The 19,072-nt window shown below is 40.5% G+C and overlaps 1 protein-coding gene across 1 annotated transcript in view; it reads left to right on the top strand.

Annotated features, from left to right (window-relative positions):
• The window catches only part of LOC140370981 (GTPase IMAP family member 8-like), a 37,168-nt gene extending 20,593 nt beyond the window's left edge, over nt 1-16,575 (top strand). Inside the window, exons 3-6 of the mRNA XM_072458262.1 lie at nt 3,546-3,652; nt 6,620-6,784; nt 11,736-12,704; nt 15,791-16,575. Of these exons, the coding sequence (XP_072314363.1) occupies nt 3,546-3,652; nt 6,620-6,784; nt 11,736-12,704; nt 15,791-16,575 (2,026 nt within the window). The remainder of the gene's footprint in view (nt 1-3,545; nt 3,653-6,619; nt 6,785-11,735; nt 12,705-15,790) is intronic.
• The last annotated feature ends 2,497 nt before the right edge of the window (nt 16,576-19,072 follow it).

The raw sequence follows: 19,072 nt of genomic DNA, 5'->3' as shown, positions 1-19,072 counted from the left end.
ACTTACATTTAATGATGGGAAAAATATGTATGCGTGGAATGTTTTTATAGGCTCAAGATAAAGCTTTTTGTGGATATATTAATCTGAAACATTAATAGAGCCAGGTTTTCATTGTCTTGCTTCTTTGTGTAGTTGAAAAATCAGATTAAAAAGTAAAAAATAGGCAAATTTAAAATCATTGATGAATCAGGCTTTGGAGAATAGATTGAAAATGTTGGTAAAATCCATTAAAATATTGTTAAAGCTGGTGTATCTAATGTTGACACAGTAAAACCAGGAGTAGGTCAATGTGTCTTAACTCTTAACGCTGTCACAAACCCTTTGGCACATTGTTAATATCCACAATATTTCATTTTCAGGTCTGATTTGATTTTAGAGCAGCTTTTTCAGACGACGGGAAAAATATATATGCGTGGAATGTTTTTATAGGCTCAAGATAAAGCTTTTTGTGGATATATTAATCTGAAACATTAATAGAGCCAGGTTTTCATTGTCTTGCTTCTTTTTGTTGTTGAAAAATCAGATAAAAAAGTAAAAAATAGGCAAATTTGAAATCATTGATGAATCAGGCTTTGGAGAATAGATTGAAAATGTTGGTAAAATCCATTAAAATATTGTTAAAGCTGGTGTATCTAATGTTGACACAGTAAAACCAGGAGTAGGTCAATGTGTCGCTGTCACAAACCCTTTGGCTCATTGTTAATATCCACAAGAATTCATTTTCAGGTCAGATTTGGCTTTAGAGCAGCTTTTTCAGACGACGGACTGAAACCTGTGCAGACCGCCGCAAGCACAGCCAATCAGAGCGCAGCGTTCATCTGTTATTTCCTGGACTCGACATAAAATACAGTATTATTTACTGCAGACAGCATGCAGCGGTCTATTTGGACACGACTTTAAGCAATCATCTTCATGTCCGTATGTGGGTTAAAAAAATACACGCTGATGTTACAATGTTCCATGAAATAAAATAATAATAAAAGATAAAATAATACAATCTTAATTTTAAGATTCTGCCCTATGTTAATCTATATATGTTGTTCACCATAATAATGATTTATTTGTGTTTTGCCAGTTATGTTTCTCAGCCAACATATACTTTATAAAGTATTTGTTCACTTTATCTCTTTGTCGTGCAGATAGAGAAGAACAGGCCATGAGGGTAATGTTTAACAACCGTTTGTGTCATAGTTATAATTATAATATTTACGAGGTTTTCAAAGGTGGTGAGCTGGACATTGATAACATGAAACCCCATGACACAAAACAGAACTGAAAGAAAAACTAAAGCTTATCCCCACTTACACAATGTTCTATGACCTTCACCCTGAAGTCATGTTGCAGTATAAATCACTCTTATATAATAGTGATGGCAATAAATGCACAACACACTCACAAAAAATAAAATAAGTATCTTGTTACTTATACGGTTTATTATTATTTGATTTAGTTTTATTTTATTAAACCATTTTGAACCCCATAATTCTTAGTCTCTGGTATATTTTTACTATTTTCATTATTTTTGTTTACTATACATTTATAAGTTAGTGACTATATGACTTTAAAAAATTTTAAATATAGTAAATATAATATGTGTTAGACAGCCGGTCTCCTCCCACTTTCGAGCTTGAATCATTTCTACAACAGTTCCATGTGTAAATTTTGTATTATATCTAAATCTGAATGTAAAAAAACAAATCAAAAACCCCATAACATTTCTAAAATACCGTATTTTCTGGACTATAAGTCACACCGGAGTATAAGTCGCACCAGACAAAAAATGCATAATAGAAAAGAAAAAAACATAGATAAGTCGCACTGGAGTATGAAATGCGGTTGCAAGTGTGAAAATAAAAAATAATATCACATATAAGTCGCTCCGGAGTATAAGTATATAAGTATAAATATAAGTATAAGTCGCACCCCGGCCAAAACTATGAAAAAAGGTGTGACTTATAGTCTGGAAAATACGGTATGTTCCATTATGCGCCTGTTTGATCCGGTCTCCCACAAGTTTTTTATAATTACGGCGTACTTTTTCTTCCTTTTTAAGATGTTTTAGCTACATAGATATATTCAAATTCAGTGCAAAATCAGTCTTTCCCTTTTGTCCAATGTTATTTCAGTCGGCTCCATCTCGTTCGTGCCTTTTCACTGCAGATTTCTCATAGTTTTACGTACGAGATTCACAGTTTTAAAGTCAAATGGAATAAAGTCGTTTAAAACAGTCAGAGCTTCATTCGTCTCAATCCAGTGTTTATGACAGGAAGATGAGGAGCGTTCAGGAAGATGAGGAGCGTCCAGGGAGATGAGGAGCGTCCAGGAAGATGAGGAGCGTTCAGGAAGATGAGGAGCGTCCAGGGAGATGAGGAGCGTCCAGGAAGATGAGTAGCGTCCAGGAAGATGAGGAGCGTCCAGGGAGATGAGGAGCGTCCAGGAAGATGAGGAGCGTCCAGGGAGATGAGGAGCGTCCAGGGAGATGAGGAGCGTCCAGGGAGATGAGGAGCGTCCAGGAAGATGAGGAGCGTCCAGGGAGATGAGGAGCGTCCAGGGAGATGAGGAGCGTCCAGGGAGATGAGGAGCGTCCAGGAAGATGAGGAGCGTCCAGGGAGATGAGGAGCGTCCAGGGAGATGAGGAGCGTCCAGGAAGATGAGGAGCGTCCAGGGAGATGAGGAGCGTCCAGGAAGTTGAGGAGCGTCCAGGAAGATGAGGAGCGTCCAGGGAGATGAGGAGCGTCCAGGGAGATGAGGAGCGTCAGGAAGATGAGGAGCGTCCATGCATATTAGGAGCATCTAGGGCAGAGGTGGGCAAACTACGGCCCGCGGGCCACATCCGGCCCGCAGGGCCTTTCAATCCGGCCTGCCAAGCTTGTGATAATACAAGTAATATATATATATATCTTTTTTTTTAATAAAAAAAAAATGTGTATGTTTTTTTTCTTTTTTGGCCTCAGGCATCTGTCTGCAATTGTATCCTTAATAAATATGTTGTGAAATTAATTAAATAATATATTAAATAGCCTATATTTGACAGAAAAGTGATATTTTATTTGATATTTAATTTTTCGGATATTTTTTTTTTTTCACACCAATGATCGCGGGCCGGCCCTCTGCTACTTGCCTGCATTCGAATATGGCCCTCGGAGGAAAATAATTACCCACCTCTGGTCTAGGGAGATGAAGAGCCTCAAGGAAGATGAGGAGCCTCAAGGAAGATGAGGAGCCTCAAGGAAGATGAGGAGCCTCAAGGAAGATGAGGAGCGTCCTAAGAGGGTCCTAACAGCTCTTTTCAATATGGGGCAAAACATATTGTATTATAAAATCTTAGCTCTTCAACTTTATTCTTTAGTTTTGAAATAATGCAAAATTCATCTCCTATTCTTGTAAAATTATTACTTTTTGGCTTTGGCTTTAATCCTGTTTATTTAAAATGTCTTGTCTTCTTATTGAATAACTGAATTGTCCACGAGGAGATAAGAGTAATAAACATTATAGATAATACATAAACTTTGGTCTACTTTCATGAGGCCCTTATATGGTCATAGGAAACACCCAGTGCCACTTTATAAGAGAGAAAGTGAGAAGCAGGAGACACTGATCCAGACCAGAGCAGGGGACGAGCTGTCGACTGAAGACTATTTCAACATGCCAGGTCAGAGTTTAACATGAATGTGTGACTAAACTGCACATTTAAAATGTCTGGATTTGTACTTGTGATACAAGAGTGTGTGATTTTAATCCTCAGTTTAAATACAATATACAAAACCAAACAGTCACATTTACAATACTTGGGTCATAAGGCGCTGGTCAGGGCCGGCCCAAGCCTTCAGGGGGCCCTAAGCGAAAACATTTTTGGGGGCCCCTCACCACGTCATCAGAATCAGTTTTATTGCCATTGTCAGTAAACAATTCACATATGGGAACTTTCTTCAACGCAAACAAAGCGCACCAAAACTCCAGGGCATCTGTTTGCCAGTTAGTTTATTCTCAACACCTCACAAGCTCAAATATTGATAACTTAAATCCCACAATGCAACTTGGTATTCCGCTGACATCACCTCTACTCCCTGTACAAATAACACACGTCCCAGATATGTTTTTGGGCGTATTTGTGGGCGTTAAGGGTCGACAGCCAGATTAGCAGTTTAAACAAATGAACAGGGGGGTCTGGGGGCTCTCCCCCAGAAATTTTCAGACCTTTTTTGGGTATTCTGGTGCATTTTAATGTGGTCCAGCCGGCTAAAGTAAGAGTAAAATGTTGAGGTTGTAATGCTATAAAATGATGATGTGATGAAACTGTGCCAGGAGAAAATGACTAAAGCCAGTTATTAATACATTAGTGTACTTAATTACTCAATACAATATTGGCTATGAAAAATAATTATGATCAAATTGATTCATTTTAACTGAAAATGTAAAAGTAATAGTTATCCTTACTAATTTATCTTTTACAGCTCCCAACTGTTCCTTCTTGCCAAAGTGACAAAACAAGTTATATTAAATTAAACAAATGGCATAAGCGTTGCTTGATTAACAATTAACACTGATAAAACAGTGCAAACATATTATTCCCAGAGAATGACCAGAACTAGAAGTGAAGGTCCAAACCTCGCTATAGTGAAGAGACTGTGTTTCTGCAGCTTTGCCACTTTTGTATAAAAATATATAGTATTATTCTATAACAGACGTAATCATAATATGTCTGGTTATTTTTCACTATCAATTTATTATAATTTATAACAAATAGTCTAATGATGCTTTTTAAATAAATTGAAATGTTTTATTGCTCTATTAAAAGTGAATTACAATATAAATGTTTGTTCTGATCAGAACACCACACACTGGACTCCTGCACCTTTACGTTCCTCTCATTGCACGTTAAGAAGTCAAAGTAAAACAGACATCACGAGTCACGATTGATCTCACACATGGTGATGTGAGAGAGAGGGACGCAAACTCAAACCCGCTCATCTCTAACTGAGGCTGCACAGGGGCCCGGGACAGGGGCCCGGCCCGGGACAGGGGCCCGGCCCGGGACAGGGGCCGCACACTGTTCACTCCAAAGTTTCACGTCAGAGGTTCTGGACGAGACGGCGCTCGTCTGGACCGGATCTCCGCCTCTTAGTGACCCGGGGCATAGACGCCCCTCACCGGCCTCACCTGCAGCTAACACTCCCGGGCTGGTGTAAATGTTAAGCTTATTATCTTTCATTCAGACATATTATTGTGCGCGGGGCAGAGCTCTCGTCGCCTCCAGCCTGAGCGAACTAACGTGACAGAATCGTGTTGTTTCAAACAGCAGCATTAACCGTCTCTTTGTAAGAGAAGTTCAATACCTGGAGAGTGTTGTTGAGTTTGCAGTTTCTTTACATCGTCAAGAAGTTTCTTCTTTCGTTTTTCGGCATCGGGGGGATATATTCCTCTGGACATGAGGACCACGCAGGGACCACGTTCTGTTGTGTTTATGTTTTGCTCTCGAGCTCCTCGCGCACAATGAAGTTGCCCAATCAGCGCAGGTTTGGTGTCTTGGTTGCCAGATTGTCATTACAAATAAATGCGGTTTGTGCGTTATATGTTACCGCTGTGTGCGCTGCCGCGCCAGCAGCGCTACTACACTAGTGGCGCACGCTGCGCTTGCACTTCGCATTAGACGGGTTGCCAGATTGGGGGCCCTATTAACGCCTCGGGGCCCTACGCGGCTGCTTAGTTCGCTTATAGGCTGGGCCCTGTTCGGCTGGATTGAGTGTTTTCGTCGTGTCGTTGCGATGTGTCTTGGCTCTGAGTCCCCCGGCTCCGGCCCCGCCCCCCGGCTCCGGCCCCGCCCCCCGCCCGGCGCCGTACCGCGTTTCCACAAAGGAGGAACTCATGAAACTGCGGAGAACAGTCGTCTTACCCGGAGATCGTCACGTTATCCCGTCGCAATACTGACCTAACCTAATACTGATGTGCAATTCTGTCATATGTGCAATTACTGTGAAATTAATGTGCAATCTATGTGCTGTCGTGACACATATTCATGTGCAATTACTGTCGGGATCACATGCAATGGTATTTATGTATTTATTTATTTGTCTATGGGAGTTTTTATTTATTTATAGGAGATCTTCTACTGAAAGTGTTTTTCAGACTTCCTATAAGTGATCTGTTCTTCTGGATCTACCTCTGTATCTACCTGCGTTGCACCAATGAAATTTCCCCATGTGGGACAATAAAGGAATATCTTATCTTATCTTATCTTAAAATTAAACCGTTTTTATTCTAGTCACTCATTTGTATTTAACTTTTAATGTGCTTGTTTTAGGGAGACATTAATTCTAATCCAACATTTGCAGAAACGTTTGTGAATGTAAGTTGCTCCTGTTAAATATTCTTTTAAATTAATTATCATGGTCCATGGTTGAACACAAAGGTGGTCTTTAGACGTTTTGACTGCGGCCTAAGTCATTTCTTCACAAAAGACGACTGGGCAACAAACTCTTACTCACTATGACTCAATACGCATGACTTTTTTGTATCAAGAAATCAAAATCAAGAGAAAATTATAACATGGACGTCTCAAATACAATGTAAAGAAAAGAGACATGGATGCCCTGAATGGTCGTGTTGTTCTGTGTTGCAGCCAAAGAAGTCGTGAATGAGGTCAAAGATAGCGCAAAGGACATCGTGGGCGCCGCCGTCACCGGGGCGATGGCCGGCAGCGTCATTGGGGGTCCATCCGGGGCCCTAGCGGGATGGATTGGCGGGGCGGTTTTCGGGAGAGCGGTTCGGATACTCGAGAAAGCTAGCGAGTAATAAGACAAGACACAACAAACGAAACAAATCTAGTAGAGTAGATTTTCTGTCATTGCTTTGCTTTTCTGTATTTGTACTTCATGTGACAACACTGAGTACTTCTTTCACCACTACCACGATCATACACTGTGCATACACGTGAACTCGTCCTGAAGTCGCACGGTGTGATCTCTGCACAGGCGACGCCGATGACGCAAAGTCCAACAGTTTTCCACGAGTCTGACCATTATCATGTGTGTCGGGACTGTTTTTGACTCCACCCTCCCACCCTGGACCTGGGCCTCTAAACCCCTGCCATGGGAAATATAGATGGATACTTTTGGGACATACTTCTGGAGGCAAAAAGGCCATCACAAGAAAAATGGTTGACACAAACTGCACCGATGATGAACGACCGACACTGTAACTGACAATGGAAAATATCACACACAGACTGGAAATGAACACATTTAAAAAATTAAAACTAGAATAAATGTCTCAAACTTTTTTTTCATCGGGGGCTGTTTTTTTTCGTCATTTCATAAATTATATAAAATCATTTACACGATCTGTTCTTTTTTTTTTTATAGCCCTGCTCTTATATATTTGTGTTTGTCAAGTGTATTTTTCCCCCTATTGTCCAACTGAACAAACATCTCCCTGAAAAAGTCTGAAATAAAGTTTTTTTTTTCAACCGTGTGATTTTTCTCCTTTTGTTTTAAATATAAAACATTTGATTATATTGAAATAAAATAATGACAAGTAAACATATTGATTTTCATTGTGCATTTTATTTCATTTTAATCTGATCTGTAATTTGTCTGCAGACATTGTGTAATTTACATTTAAAGTTAAAAAAAAAACGAATAAAAAGTTTTTATTCTGGTTTCTTATTCTTAGTGTCACGTCCAGGATTCATTAGTATTGAACATGATTTGCTTCGATGTGAGTTGTTTCGCATTTGATTTTTTTAGTTTAAAATCCCATTCTTGCTGTGGTGAGTTCATCCCTTTAGTGGTGCATTACGGGACTGTGTGATGACATATATAATGTATTGTTTTTTAAAGTCACATCAAAAAGCAAAGTATTATTTACAAAATGCTGAGCTGTATTTGAACTTTTTGAATTTGAATTATTTGCACATACACAAAACCTCCCTTGGATTTGAAGTCGATGTCTCAAAACAAAATGGAAAGTAGGGAGTCATTATTCCATTTCTCACTGTCAATCTAAATAGTTTGCCCATGTTTTTTTTTGTGACTCTAAGGCAAGTGTGAAGTTCTCCGGTCAGCGTATTTATGGGTATTTGGATTTTCTCAGAATTCAGTGTAGAAAAAACAATAATGAGTTGTTATTGCAAAAAAACTGAAGTGAAATATTTATTTTCTTTTATTTCTTGCATTTATTAATTAATTTATTCATTGTATTCATTTTATTCATTTTATTTATTTCATTTATTTTATGTATTTCATTGTATTCATTTTATTCATTTTATTCATTTCATTTATTTCATTTATTTCATTTATTTCATTTATTTCATTTATTTCATTTATTTCATTTTATATGTTTTGTTTATTTCATTTATTTGACAGGGACAACACAATCACGTAGTTACAAAAAACACAACACCCTCTGAACTCGCTGTTTGCACTACTCCCCTGTGGATGGCGCAATAGGAACATCGCGTTTTAACACTGTTAAACAATCAGTGACTATAGTTATGTTGTGGTCTATTATTATCTTTATTTTTAGTTTAGCTATTATTGTCAAGGGGATCAAGCAGCAAAGAGTTTAATGGTGTTAATTTGTATAGGCTACATAGCAATTACATGTATTTGTATCTTTGAATGAATACACAGCTAAATTAAAATATTTCTTAGTCTTTTAATTTACCTTTAAAAGCAGAGAGAGCGAGAGAGAGATGCTAATTTCTATTTATTTGCCAAAGAAGTTCCATTAACAGTGGCAAATCAAAATGATATGAGGCCAAAAAAGGACTTAGGGAGACGATCGTGGTTTTATATAATAATCATCATAATAATATAAATAATAATGTTGATAATGATAATGCATGTAATGGCAGGACTGCAGTGAGGGTTAACTTAGAAAAAAGAAAGAAAGAAAAGATACCTTATATTTTACATTTATGCCATTTTTTGTTGTTTTTTTGCAGGTTTTTGTTTACTTATTTAAAGACATTTTATTCAAACAGTTCATCCACCAACTGAGCTGAAAAACAAAACTAAATTGTATTTCCTTTAGTCATGATTTCCTGTCACTAACCAGTCTTTGCCGTAAAAACAAAACCAGTTCAGAAATATGCAGTTTTACACTCTGAGTTACATCATCCATTTGTTTAGCAGTGTACTGTGAGGGCCCTTGTGTTACAGGGCCCTCACAGTACACTGCTAAACAAATGAGTGAAATGCACATTATTCATCTTGACTAAATGGTTTCAAGATCATTCGTATGGTAAAATAACAAATAGGGCTGATCTTGATTAATCCCAACTAATTAAGTAAATCGTTTTCTGAATCCCGAAAGAAGAGTTTCTGTCATTGAAATGAGGTCTTTGAGTCAGAACTTGTTAAACACTTAAAAACTGGAGGAGACAGATGTTTAAAAGCTGGAACACCTCATACATTTTAATACTTTAGTAAATAGAGCAGGAAATATCCAAATTAAACATGTAAAATCTGTGCTTTTAACGAAAAACAAATGTGCTGCGATGATGTTCTAAAATGGCGTCAATTTAGCTTCATTTCAATCAAATTTAGCCAAAAATTCATTAACAAATTCATATTCACAGGCCTTTTACACTCTAAACAATGACGCAATAAATCAAAACAACAAGTGCTGGATAAATCAATTAAAAATGGTGATGTACAGCTCTAATAACAAAATAATAGAACTGAAGATTAAACATTGAAGCCAGAAACAATCAGATCAGTCAAGATTGTGGTCTGTGGTCAGTTTTCATTGAATTATCGTCCTTTGTATCTACACGTACAAGTGGAAATTGTGTTTATTTTATGTATTGGTAGTTTATCTGGTGTGCGTATAGTTTTGCAGTGTCATCTCTTGTGTGGCTCATGTTCTAGTTTGTGGATCTGAAATACTGGTTTGTCAGAGAGCCGAGGAAACGCCCAGAGCCAGGTCAAGTCAGAGAAGAGAAGGAGAAGGAAGAGCAAAGGAGAGAAGAGGAGAACAGAGAAGAACAACATGAGCGGATATGCAGGTCAGACTTGGATTTAAATGTCATATTTCATACTGTTAATGACGTCTCGGGTGTGAAAGTCTCATTTAGATTTGTAAATTGGCAAAAAGTGGGGTTTTTGTTGTTTTTTATTGACAAAACTATGAATAAATCTACCAATACGTGTAAATTGTGTTGAAGAAAAGAACAAAGTAAACAAGAATAACAAATGCAAAAAAAAAAAAAGTATATATTTTCAACTGTACTTATTACAGCTCAATGCGTATGCTATTTAATTAAAGCGACATGCATTATAATACAGTTTGAATAGTTAATGATTGTTGATGTGATGCAGAATTCAACTATGTAAATAAAGAGTTCGAGCAGGAAACAGGACAAACCTGTAGGATTCAACAATGTGCTTTGGCTGTTCTATAAATAACTCTTTTGCAACAGGTATGACTAAACAAAGTATAAGTCTTGAATAACATTACTATTAATGCAAGCAAATGTTCTTATTTTCTAAAAAAAATGAATGAAAAATTACGCGAAAAAATCAAATGCATGTTCATTTATTTGTTTTTATTTATTCTATTTTTTTTTTTCACTTTCACTTTTAGAGCTTTTTTGTTAAAATGTGTAAGTATGTTTGTGTTGTGTCTACTTTACCTGTTAATTATTTTTTTTATTTTTTTATTTTGCGTTGCCCAAACCACCAGGAGGACAAGAGAGAATCAGAATCAAAACCTGTATTATTCATCCAAACGGAAATTCTTTCATTTGTTTCCGTCAAAGCTCTTGGTCTCATGACTGTGAAGAATGCACTAAAGATGGATTCAAGATGACGACACAATATTCACTTGTTTTGTAGTTTTGACATCGAGCCAAAGATAAAACACAATCTACAGATGTTGGTGTGGTTAGATTAATAAAGCAGTGGAAAGGACCTCATGTGTGTGAATGTGAGGGTTCATTTTCCAGGTGAAGCAGGAATTTTTTATTCTTAAAACTAATTAAAATAAACCAACAAATACTGACCACAATCTCATCGGTAAAAAAACTGCATTTTTACCAGAGAAATTCCTGATTCTCACCTCCACAAACACTAATGTACACTATGTAACTTTTCTGGTCTCTCCGCTTGCTTGTCCCCGTGGACTTGTCATGTCTTTATCTGGAATGTTCCGCAGTGTGGCATTTAATCTGAACACTGCCGCGTCACAGTCACCTGCTTGTCTCCGTGGAGAAAGACAAGTTCCATTTAATTAACTTTCTTTATTTATTAGGACAACGTGCAATTGCATAAAGCATAAATTGTACATTGCCCCAATAAATAAATACATCAATTGAAATTTAACTGATCTATCTCCGTGGAGACAAGCACGTGAATGTACCAGACCAGGTTACAGGTCAGATCTGTGGCGAGGCAAGTATTTTTATTATACAAACGCTTGTGAGAATTTTCAAAGTGTCGAAACTAATGCATCTCTCAAGTTTCCTGCTAAATTTGAATTTTTTTACTGTAAAATTGGGAAAATTCGTCATTGTCATTGTCTTGCCTTCCTCGCTCCGAGTCAAATTGCGGCCTTTGGTGAGAAAAGTGTGGACACCCCCGTTCTGGGCAAAACAAAACCATCTCCATGGAGACAAACACGTGTCGGCCTCCACGCCAGAAAAGTTACGTAGTGCAAACCGCTTTCTGTGCTATCTCCGTCCTCGTCCGAGAGTGTTGCATCCTCTGAAAACCACCGATATTTGTGTCCGACAGGCTATAAGGGCTACGACCAGGGCGAATGGAGGCTCGTTCTGGTCGGCAAAACCGGAGTGGGGAAGAGCGCGGCCGGGAACACCATCCTGGCGCGGGAGGCCTTCGAGTCGGAGCTGTCCCCCTCCTCCATGACGTCCGAATGCCACAAAGCCAAAGGGTTCATCGGCGGCCGCGACATCGCCGTGATCGACACGCCCGGCCTCTTCGACACCAACTACACCCAAGAGGAAGTCCTGAAGCGGATCAAGATGTGCATTTCCCTCTCGGCGCCCGGCCCGCACGCCTTTTTGATCTGCCTCCAGCTCGGGAGGTTCACCAAGGAGGAGAAGGACACCGTCGAGATGATCCAGACGACGTTCGGGGCGGAGGCGGCCGACTACACCATGGTTCTGTTCACGCACGGCGACCAGCTGAAGAGGCAGAGCATCGAGTCCTTCATCGCCGAGAGCGCCGATCTCCTGGAGCTGATCCAGCGATGCCACAACCGCTTCCACGTCTTCAACAACGAAATCAAAGACGAGAAGCAGACGTACCAGCTTCTGGATAAAATCGAGAAGATGATCGAGCGGAACGGGGGTGGATATTACACCAACGAGATGTTCAGGAAGGCGGAGGAGGCCATCGAGAAGGAGAAGGAACGGCTTTTGAAGGAGCTGGAAGAGCAGCGCGTCAAGGAGTTGGCGGAGGCGCGCACCAAGTATGCCAAGAACCAAAAAGTCTACTACAAAGAGGAAAGCAACATCAACATCCGGTACCACAACGAGGCCAGGACGAGGGCGGAGAGGTCCAACGAGTTCACGGCGGCGCCAGCTATTGCCGTGGCGGCGGGGTGCGGGGCGGCCATCGGTGGGGTCCTGGGCTTGGCGGGGGGTCCGATCGGGGTGGCGGTGGGAGTGGCGGCTGGAGCGGCGATCGGGGCGGCGGTCGGGGCGCTGTCCATACACGTGTCCAAGGGATGTCGGATCCAGTGAGGAGACGGTGGACATTCGCTGTTTGACTGTCGGATTCCAGATTTTTGCTGTCCCGGTTTATAATTACTGGGCCTGTGCACGTGAAACAAAAAAAACGGCACAAAGTTCTACGTCTTCTCTGTCCGTATAAGTGAACAAACGGTACGGATTCTTTTTCGCAATAGCCTCAAATAGTGGTGCCATTGTTCGAACCCGAAGGTGCGATTGTTGTCATTTGAAAGGATTTTAAAGCGTGAGGATAATATCAGAGGTTTGAGGAGCCATTCTTAAACAATTAATGAGCAATTCTATTTTGGATATTTATTCGAAAACAATCAATCTCTATTTCTTCTTCTTCTTCTTCTTCTTCTTCTTCTTCTTCTTCTTCTTCTTCTTCTTCTTCTTCTTCTTCTTCTTCTTCTTCTTCTTCTTCTTCTTCTTCTTCTTCTTCTTCTTCTTCTTCAAGTGTTACTTGAATCCAAGTGTTACATTATCGCCCCCTACTGTAGTTGTACGTCTTCCACGCCACATCGTAAAACAAAAAATAAATATTAAAATAAATAAATAAAGAGGAAGAGAGAGGGAAAAGGAAGAAAGAGAGAGAAATAAAAAGAAAGAGAGAGATCAGTGCAGTCCCTTGACCATTCTGATATTCTGACATCATCGAATTCTAGAACGTGAACGTAATATTTATGATGAAGAATTAGGATTGTTGCAACAGCGATTAACAATCTTAAACAAAATATGATGTCTTTTGAGTGGTGAAAAGTCTTGAAACTGTCACATGAAACAGAAAGCTAAAAACCATGAGCTGGTGGTTGATGGTCAACTTTAAGACATAATTACTAACTACTTTTTTATTTCCTAATATTTGAACATTTAGGCTTGTTGTGACGGGATGTCAAGATTATTGTGTTGATTGACAGTCGTGATTATTCAGGTCACCATAGAAACACAAGAAATGAAACATAATAATCAGATTAATTTTAGAAACATTTAATCTGTTTGATTCAAGATAGAGTCATAAAAATAAATTAAAATGAAAATATGTTTCATTAATTCCATAAAGCTGGTCACAAACTTGTGGAAACGTGTGAAAGAAAATTCATTTTGGATAATCATTAAATCATGATGTTTTAAATGTTATTTTGTGACATCCACATTATATCAGATCTATTCTGAATATGTAGTGCCATCTTTTGTTCATAAACTAATATTTTGTATTACAACTACACACTGTATAATTGTTTGCAAACAAAATGATTTTCACACTTTCACACAGCTTTTTGAAACATCCTTTTATGTAGCATTTATTAATAATAATATGTACATAAGACAGTGCCACTTTAAATTACTGAATGCACTCCTCTCATTACATTTACTTTTATTTGTTGAATACGTGATTTGTCTTGCAGTTATGTAATTACATATGTATTTAACTATATTAAGCGGTTACAGTACGACTGCTGTCATCACAAATCACATTCTAATCTAATTGATTATTATCGTTAGAAAAGTAGTGATTTTTTCTGTACTTTCCTGTAAATACTGTCGTCACGGCTAAATGTAAAGCTGTATTCAAATAAAAAGCGGAAAGTAACACCGACTTGTATTCTTCCCGATATTATTATAAACAGGAACATTTTCTCATAATCTCATCGAAAGTATCCACTGCGCATACTTTAAATTTCTACTGATATATTTGAGTTGATGCGTCAAACTTGTGTTGCTGTTTTGGAGACTTTCTGATGCCAAGATTGATCGATAACGCCGCTTGAAACTACAATATAAGCCTCATTTAACACAACTAGCGGTCAAAATACATACAAAATACATGTATACTCTATGTGATGTGAGTTCAATAAGGATGTCATTAATACATACGCAACAAACTGATCGTTTACCTTGCCTGGAATGTTCCACTGTGCGTTGGGCGACCAGCTCAAAGTTGTTGAATGTGGTTGGACACGGTTTGATGCACTCATAGATAATATCTCCAATGACACCATTTGATTTTTAGTTTTTTATCAATGTCAACGCACAAAGAGAGTTTGGAATAGCAATCGGTGTCAACATAGTACAAGCCTGAAGCCGATACACCCCAAAAAATCTTGATTTAATTGCAAGAAAAATGACAGTTTATTGTTTTTTTCACCTATAAATCACTTTTTTCCAGGGGCATCAATGAAAAAGTGTGACATTATAAGTGGGGCAAGGGATGGCTCTGTATGACAACTAAACTTACAATGAGATGTTTTTATTCTGTTAAAATACCTTATATATTTTACTGTGAGTGGGCTCAAATCTTGACTTATCTGACTTGTAACCATGGAGCTAGATAACTGCCATACAGTGGAACCTTTGTTGGCACCGCCCCTGTTCTAGTCACTTCCTGATTGTAAAATAGTCACTAATAATCAACTTTTATGTTATTTTAGCACACTTTCCCCGACATAATCCCCACTGGTCGTGTTTTCTTCGCACCGCCCCTGCTCCGGTCACTTCCTGATTGTAAATTTGTTACTTATAATCAACTTTTATTTTGCTTTGGCACACTTCCCCCCACGTAATCCGCCATGGCCAAGTTTTGTCCGCCCCGCCCCTGCTTTGCTGACTTCCTGATTGTAAAATAGTCACTAATAATCAAGTTTTATTTCATTTTAGCACACTTTTCATTTCATTCATTTTAGGACACATTTTAGCACACTTTATTTCCCCCTCCATTCCTCATTAAGAAATGAGAGGTTATCTTATCTTATCTTAATCCACCAAAGCCATGTTTTCTCCGCCCCTGCTTTGCTGACTTCCTGATTGTAAAAGTCACTTATAATCAACTTTAATTTAATTTCTAACGCACTTTCCCACACATAATCCCCCCCTTGGCCTTGTTTTCTCCGCCCCGCCCCGGCTCCCGTCACTTCCTGAGTGCAAATTAGTTACTTCTAATCAACTTTTGTTTCATTTTGGCGCCCGCCAGTCAAACCAAAAACATCTCCATGAAAAGCAAACATGTGGCGGACACTTCACCAGAAAAGTCACACTGGTTACACTTAACGATATAAAAACCTGCGTACGCTATGATATAAAACAACCTGCTTTATTCACATTTAGGCTCCAAGAAGCAAAAGAAGAAAACCCAACAGCTGCGGATGATCCTGGTCGGCAAAACCGGCGCCGGGAAGAGCGCGGCGGGAAACACCATCCTCGGACGCCAAGAGTTCGAGTCGGAACTGTCGTCCGCATCCTGGACGTACCAGTGCCAGCGATCGGAAGCGACCATCGGGGGACGCGACGTGGCCGTGATCGACACGCCGGGACTGTTCGACACCAACTTCACCGAGGAGGAGGTGTTGAAGAAGATCGCCACGTGCGTTGCCATGTCGGCGCCGGGCCCGCACGCCTTCCTGCTGGTGCTGAGACTGGGCCGGTTCACCGAGGAGGAGAAGGCGACGGTGAGGCTGATACAGAGCACGTTCGGGATGGACGCCGCCCGGTTTTCGCTGGTCCTGTTCACGCACGGCGACAAGCTGAAGAAGATGACGATCGAGCAGTTCATCGGGAAGAGCGCCGACCTGGAGGGGCTGGTGGAGACGTGCTACGGGAGGTACCACGTCTTCGACAACCAGGAGAGTGGCCCGCGGCAGACGCTCGAGCTGCTGGACAAGATCGACAGGATGGTGACGGAGAACGAGGGGCGGTATTACACGGTGAAGATGTTCAAGGCGGCGACGAAGATGTCCAAAAGGGAGAAGAAGTATTTGGCCAAAGAGCAAAAGGATGAGGAGCAGCACAGGAAGGATGGGGTGAGGGCGGAGGTGGAGCGAGAGATGGCGTTTGCGTCGCAGGGCGATCTGGCGAGGGCAAAGAAGAAGCCGTGTGCGGTGCAGTGAGTGGAAGAGAAGGGGTTAATTTTGAGACGTTTACAAGACTTTCTAAAACCCTAAGACTTTCTAACTTTCTAACTTTACTTAAAGTGTGCGCGACAGGTTTTTACGATCTTCCAACTTGGACTTACTTGGGTGTTTTTTTTTACCTGTTGTACGTATAAATTGTGGTTTTACACCAATTGAATATGTATTTGTGGAGAAAACGTTGAAAAATCTGTAGACAGTGATAGGAAGTGACATCACACAAGGGACACTCATAGATGGCCAAGTTCATATGTCACTTCCTGTGCCATCAGAACGTCCCCGCCCCCTATTGGGTGAAAAGAAACAGTGTTAAGAGCCAAGTGGGAGAAACAGGTTGTTAAAATGTTATAGTTTTCTTCTGAAACTAAATATTGATACTGGCGACACAGCAGCCTTGGACAGAGAAGTTGGGGAATATTTTAATTTTTGTTTTCACACAAAAGTGGGCGTGGCCGTAGCGATAGCCCAAAATTACTCGTATGACCAGAGTATATACCAGATCTATTCCAGTCAAAGTTTATGCATCAATTACAAACAGAAACAACTTTTTTGACCCTCTAAACATTAATTTACGACGGAGTATAAGGGCCAACCAAGAAAAAAAAAAAGCGCTGCACTACGAGAATAAAGTCATTAATTAATGAGAAAAAAAGACGTTAATTAATGAGAAAAAAGTCGAAGTCAGAAAAAAGTCGTAAATTAACGACAATAAACTCATTAAATAACGAGAAAAAAGTCATTAAATAACGAGAAAAAAAGTCATTAATTAATGATAAAAAACTCCTTAATTAATAAGAAAAAAACTCCTTAATTAACGAGAAAAAAGTCGTAGTTTAGGGGCCGATTCAAAGTGACGTGAGCGGTTCCCTTTCAGCACCACGGTCAGGACTCAAAAGAACGGGCTTGGATGTATTTCCTGGTCTTTAAAACGATGTCTTACGTGTGTTTATTACAAGACAAGACACTGCGTTTAGCAGCACCTTTCCCGTTACACAACATTCACAAACTGTAGGATAAACCCTTTACTTTCTCCATGATGTAGCCGTAGTGCATCATGGGCTCAAACAGCAGCCGTGCTCCGTGCCACAGCCGCCCGGAGACAGGAGGAGGAGCCCGCAGACAGGAGGAGGAGCCCGCAGACAGGAGGAGGAGCCCGCAGACAGGAGGAGGAGCCCGGAGACAGGAGGAGGAGCCCGGAGACAGGAGGAGGAGCCCGGAGACAGGAGGAGGAGCCCGGAGACAGGAGGAGGAGCCCGCAGACAGGAGGAGGAGCCCGGAGACAGGAGGAGGAGCCCGCAGACAGGAGGAGGAGCCCGCAGACAGGAGGAGGAGCCCGGAGACAGGAGGAGGAGCCCGCAGACAGGAGGAGGAGCCCGCAGACAGGAGGAGGAGCCCGGAGACAGGAGGAGGAGCCCGCAGACAGGAGGAGGAGCCCGCAGACAGGAGGAGCAGCCCGCAGACAGGAGGAGGAGCCCGGAGACAGGAGGAGGAGCCCGCAGACAGGAGGAGGAGCCCGCAGACAGGAGGAGGAGCCCGCAGACAGGAGGAGGAGCCCGCAGACAGGAGGAGGAGCCCGGAGACAGGAGGAGGAGCCTGCAGACAGGAGGAGGAGCCTCGCTGTTATATTCACACGTTCTCTGCTCCTCTATAGTGTTGTTTGTCTACGTGGGCACTTTGTGCACAGTCACTATTCTCACGTGCTCATTGTGTGCACTTAAGTTTTATGCCCGGATTCTAACCTTTTGTCATCCTTAGACAAACTCAGTAAAACACACAGAACACAACACATCCGTCTGCACTTCCACTCAGCTCCTCCTGACGCCCGGATCGTGTTTGGCACAGCCAAAAAGCGATGTTTTATGCACACGCCACCATCCATACATCATCCATACATCATCTACACATCATCCATACATCATCTACACATCATCCATACATCATCTACACATCATCTACACATCATCCATACATCATCTACACATCATCTACACATCATCCATACATCATCTACACATCATCTACACATCATCCATACATCATCTACACATCATCCATACATCATCCATACATCATCCATACATCATCTACACATCATCCATACATCATCTACACATCATCCATACATCATCCATACATCATCTACACTTCATCTACACATCATCTATACATCATCTACACATCATCCATACATCATCCATACATCATCTACACATCATCTACACATCATCTACACATCATCTACACATCATCTACACATCATCCATACATCATCTACACATCATCTACACATCATCCATACATCATCTACACATCATCTACACATCATCCATACATCATCTACACATCATCCATACATCATCCATACATCATCCATACATCATCTACACATCATCCATACATCATCTACACATCATCCATACATCATCCATACATCATCTACACTTCATCTACACATCATCTATACATCATCTACACA

The sequence above is a fragment of the Eucyclogobius newberryi genome, unplaced genomic scaffold (genome assembly GCF_026437365.1).
Source record: "Eucyclogobius newberryi isolate DKJ021-1_F unplaced genomic scaffold, fEucNew1.0.hap1 SCAF_21, whole genome shotgun sequence".
In the NCBI taxonomy this organism is placed as follows: Eukaryota; Metazoa; Chordata; class Actinopteri; order Gobiiformes; family Gobiidae; genus Eucyclogobius; species Eucyclogobius newberryi.
Note: the sequence above shows the minus strand (reverse complement) of the source record. Positions and strands in the feature narration are given on the sequence as shown.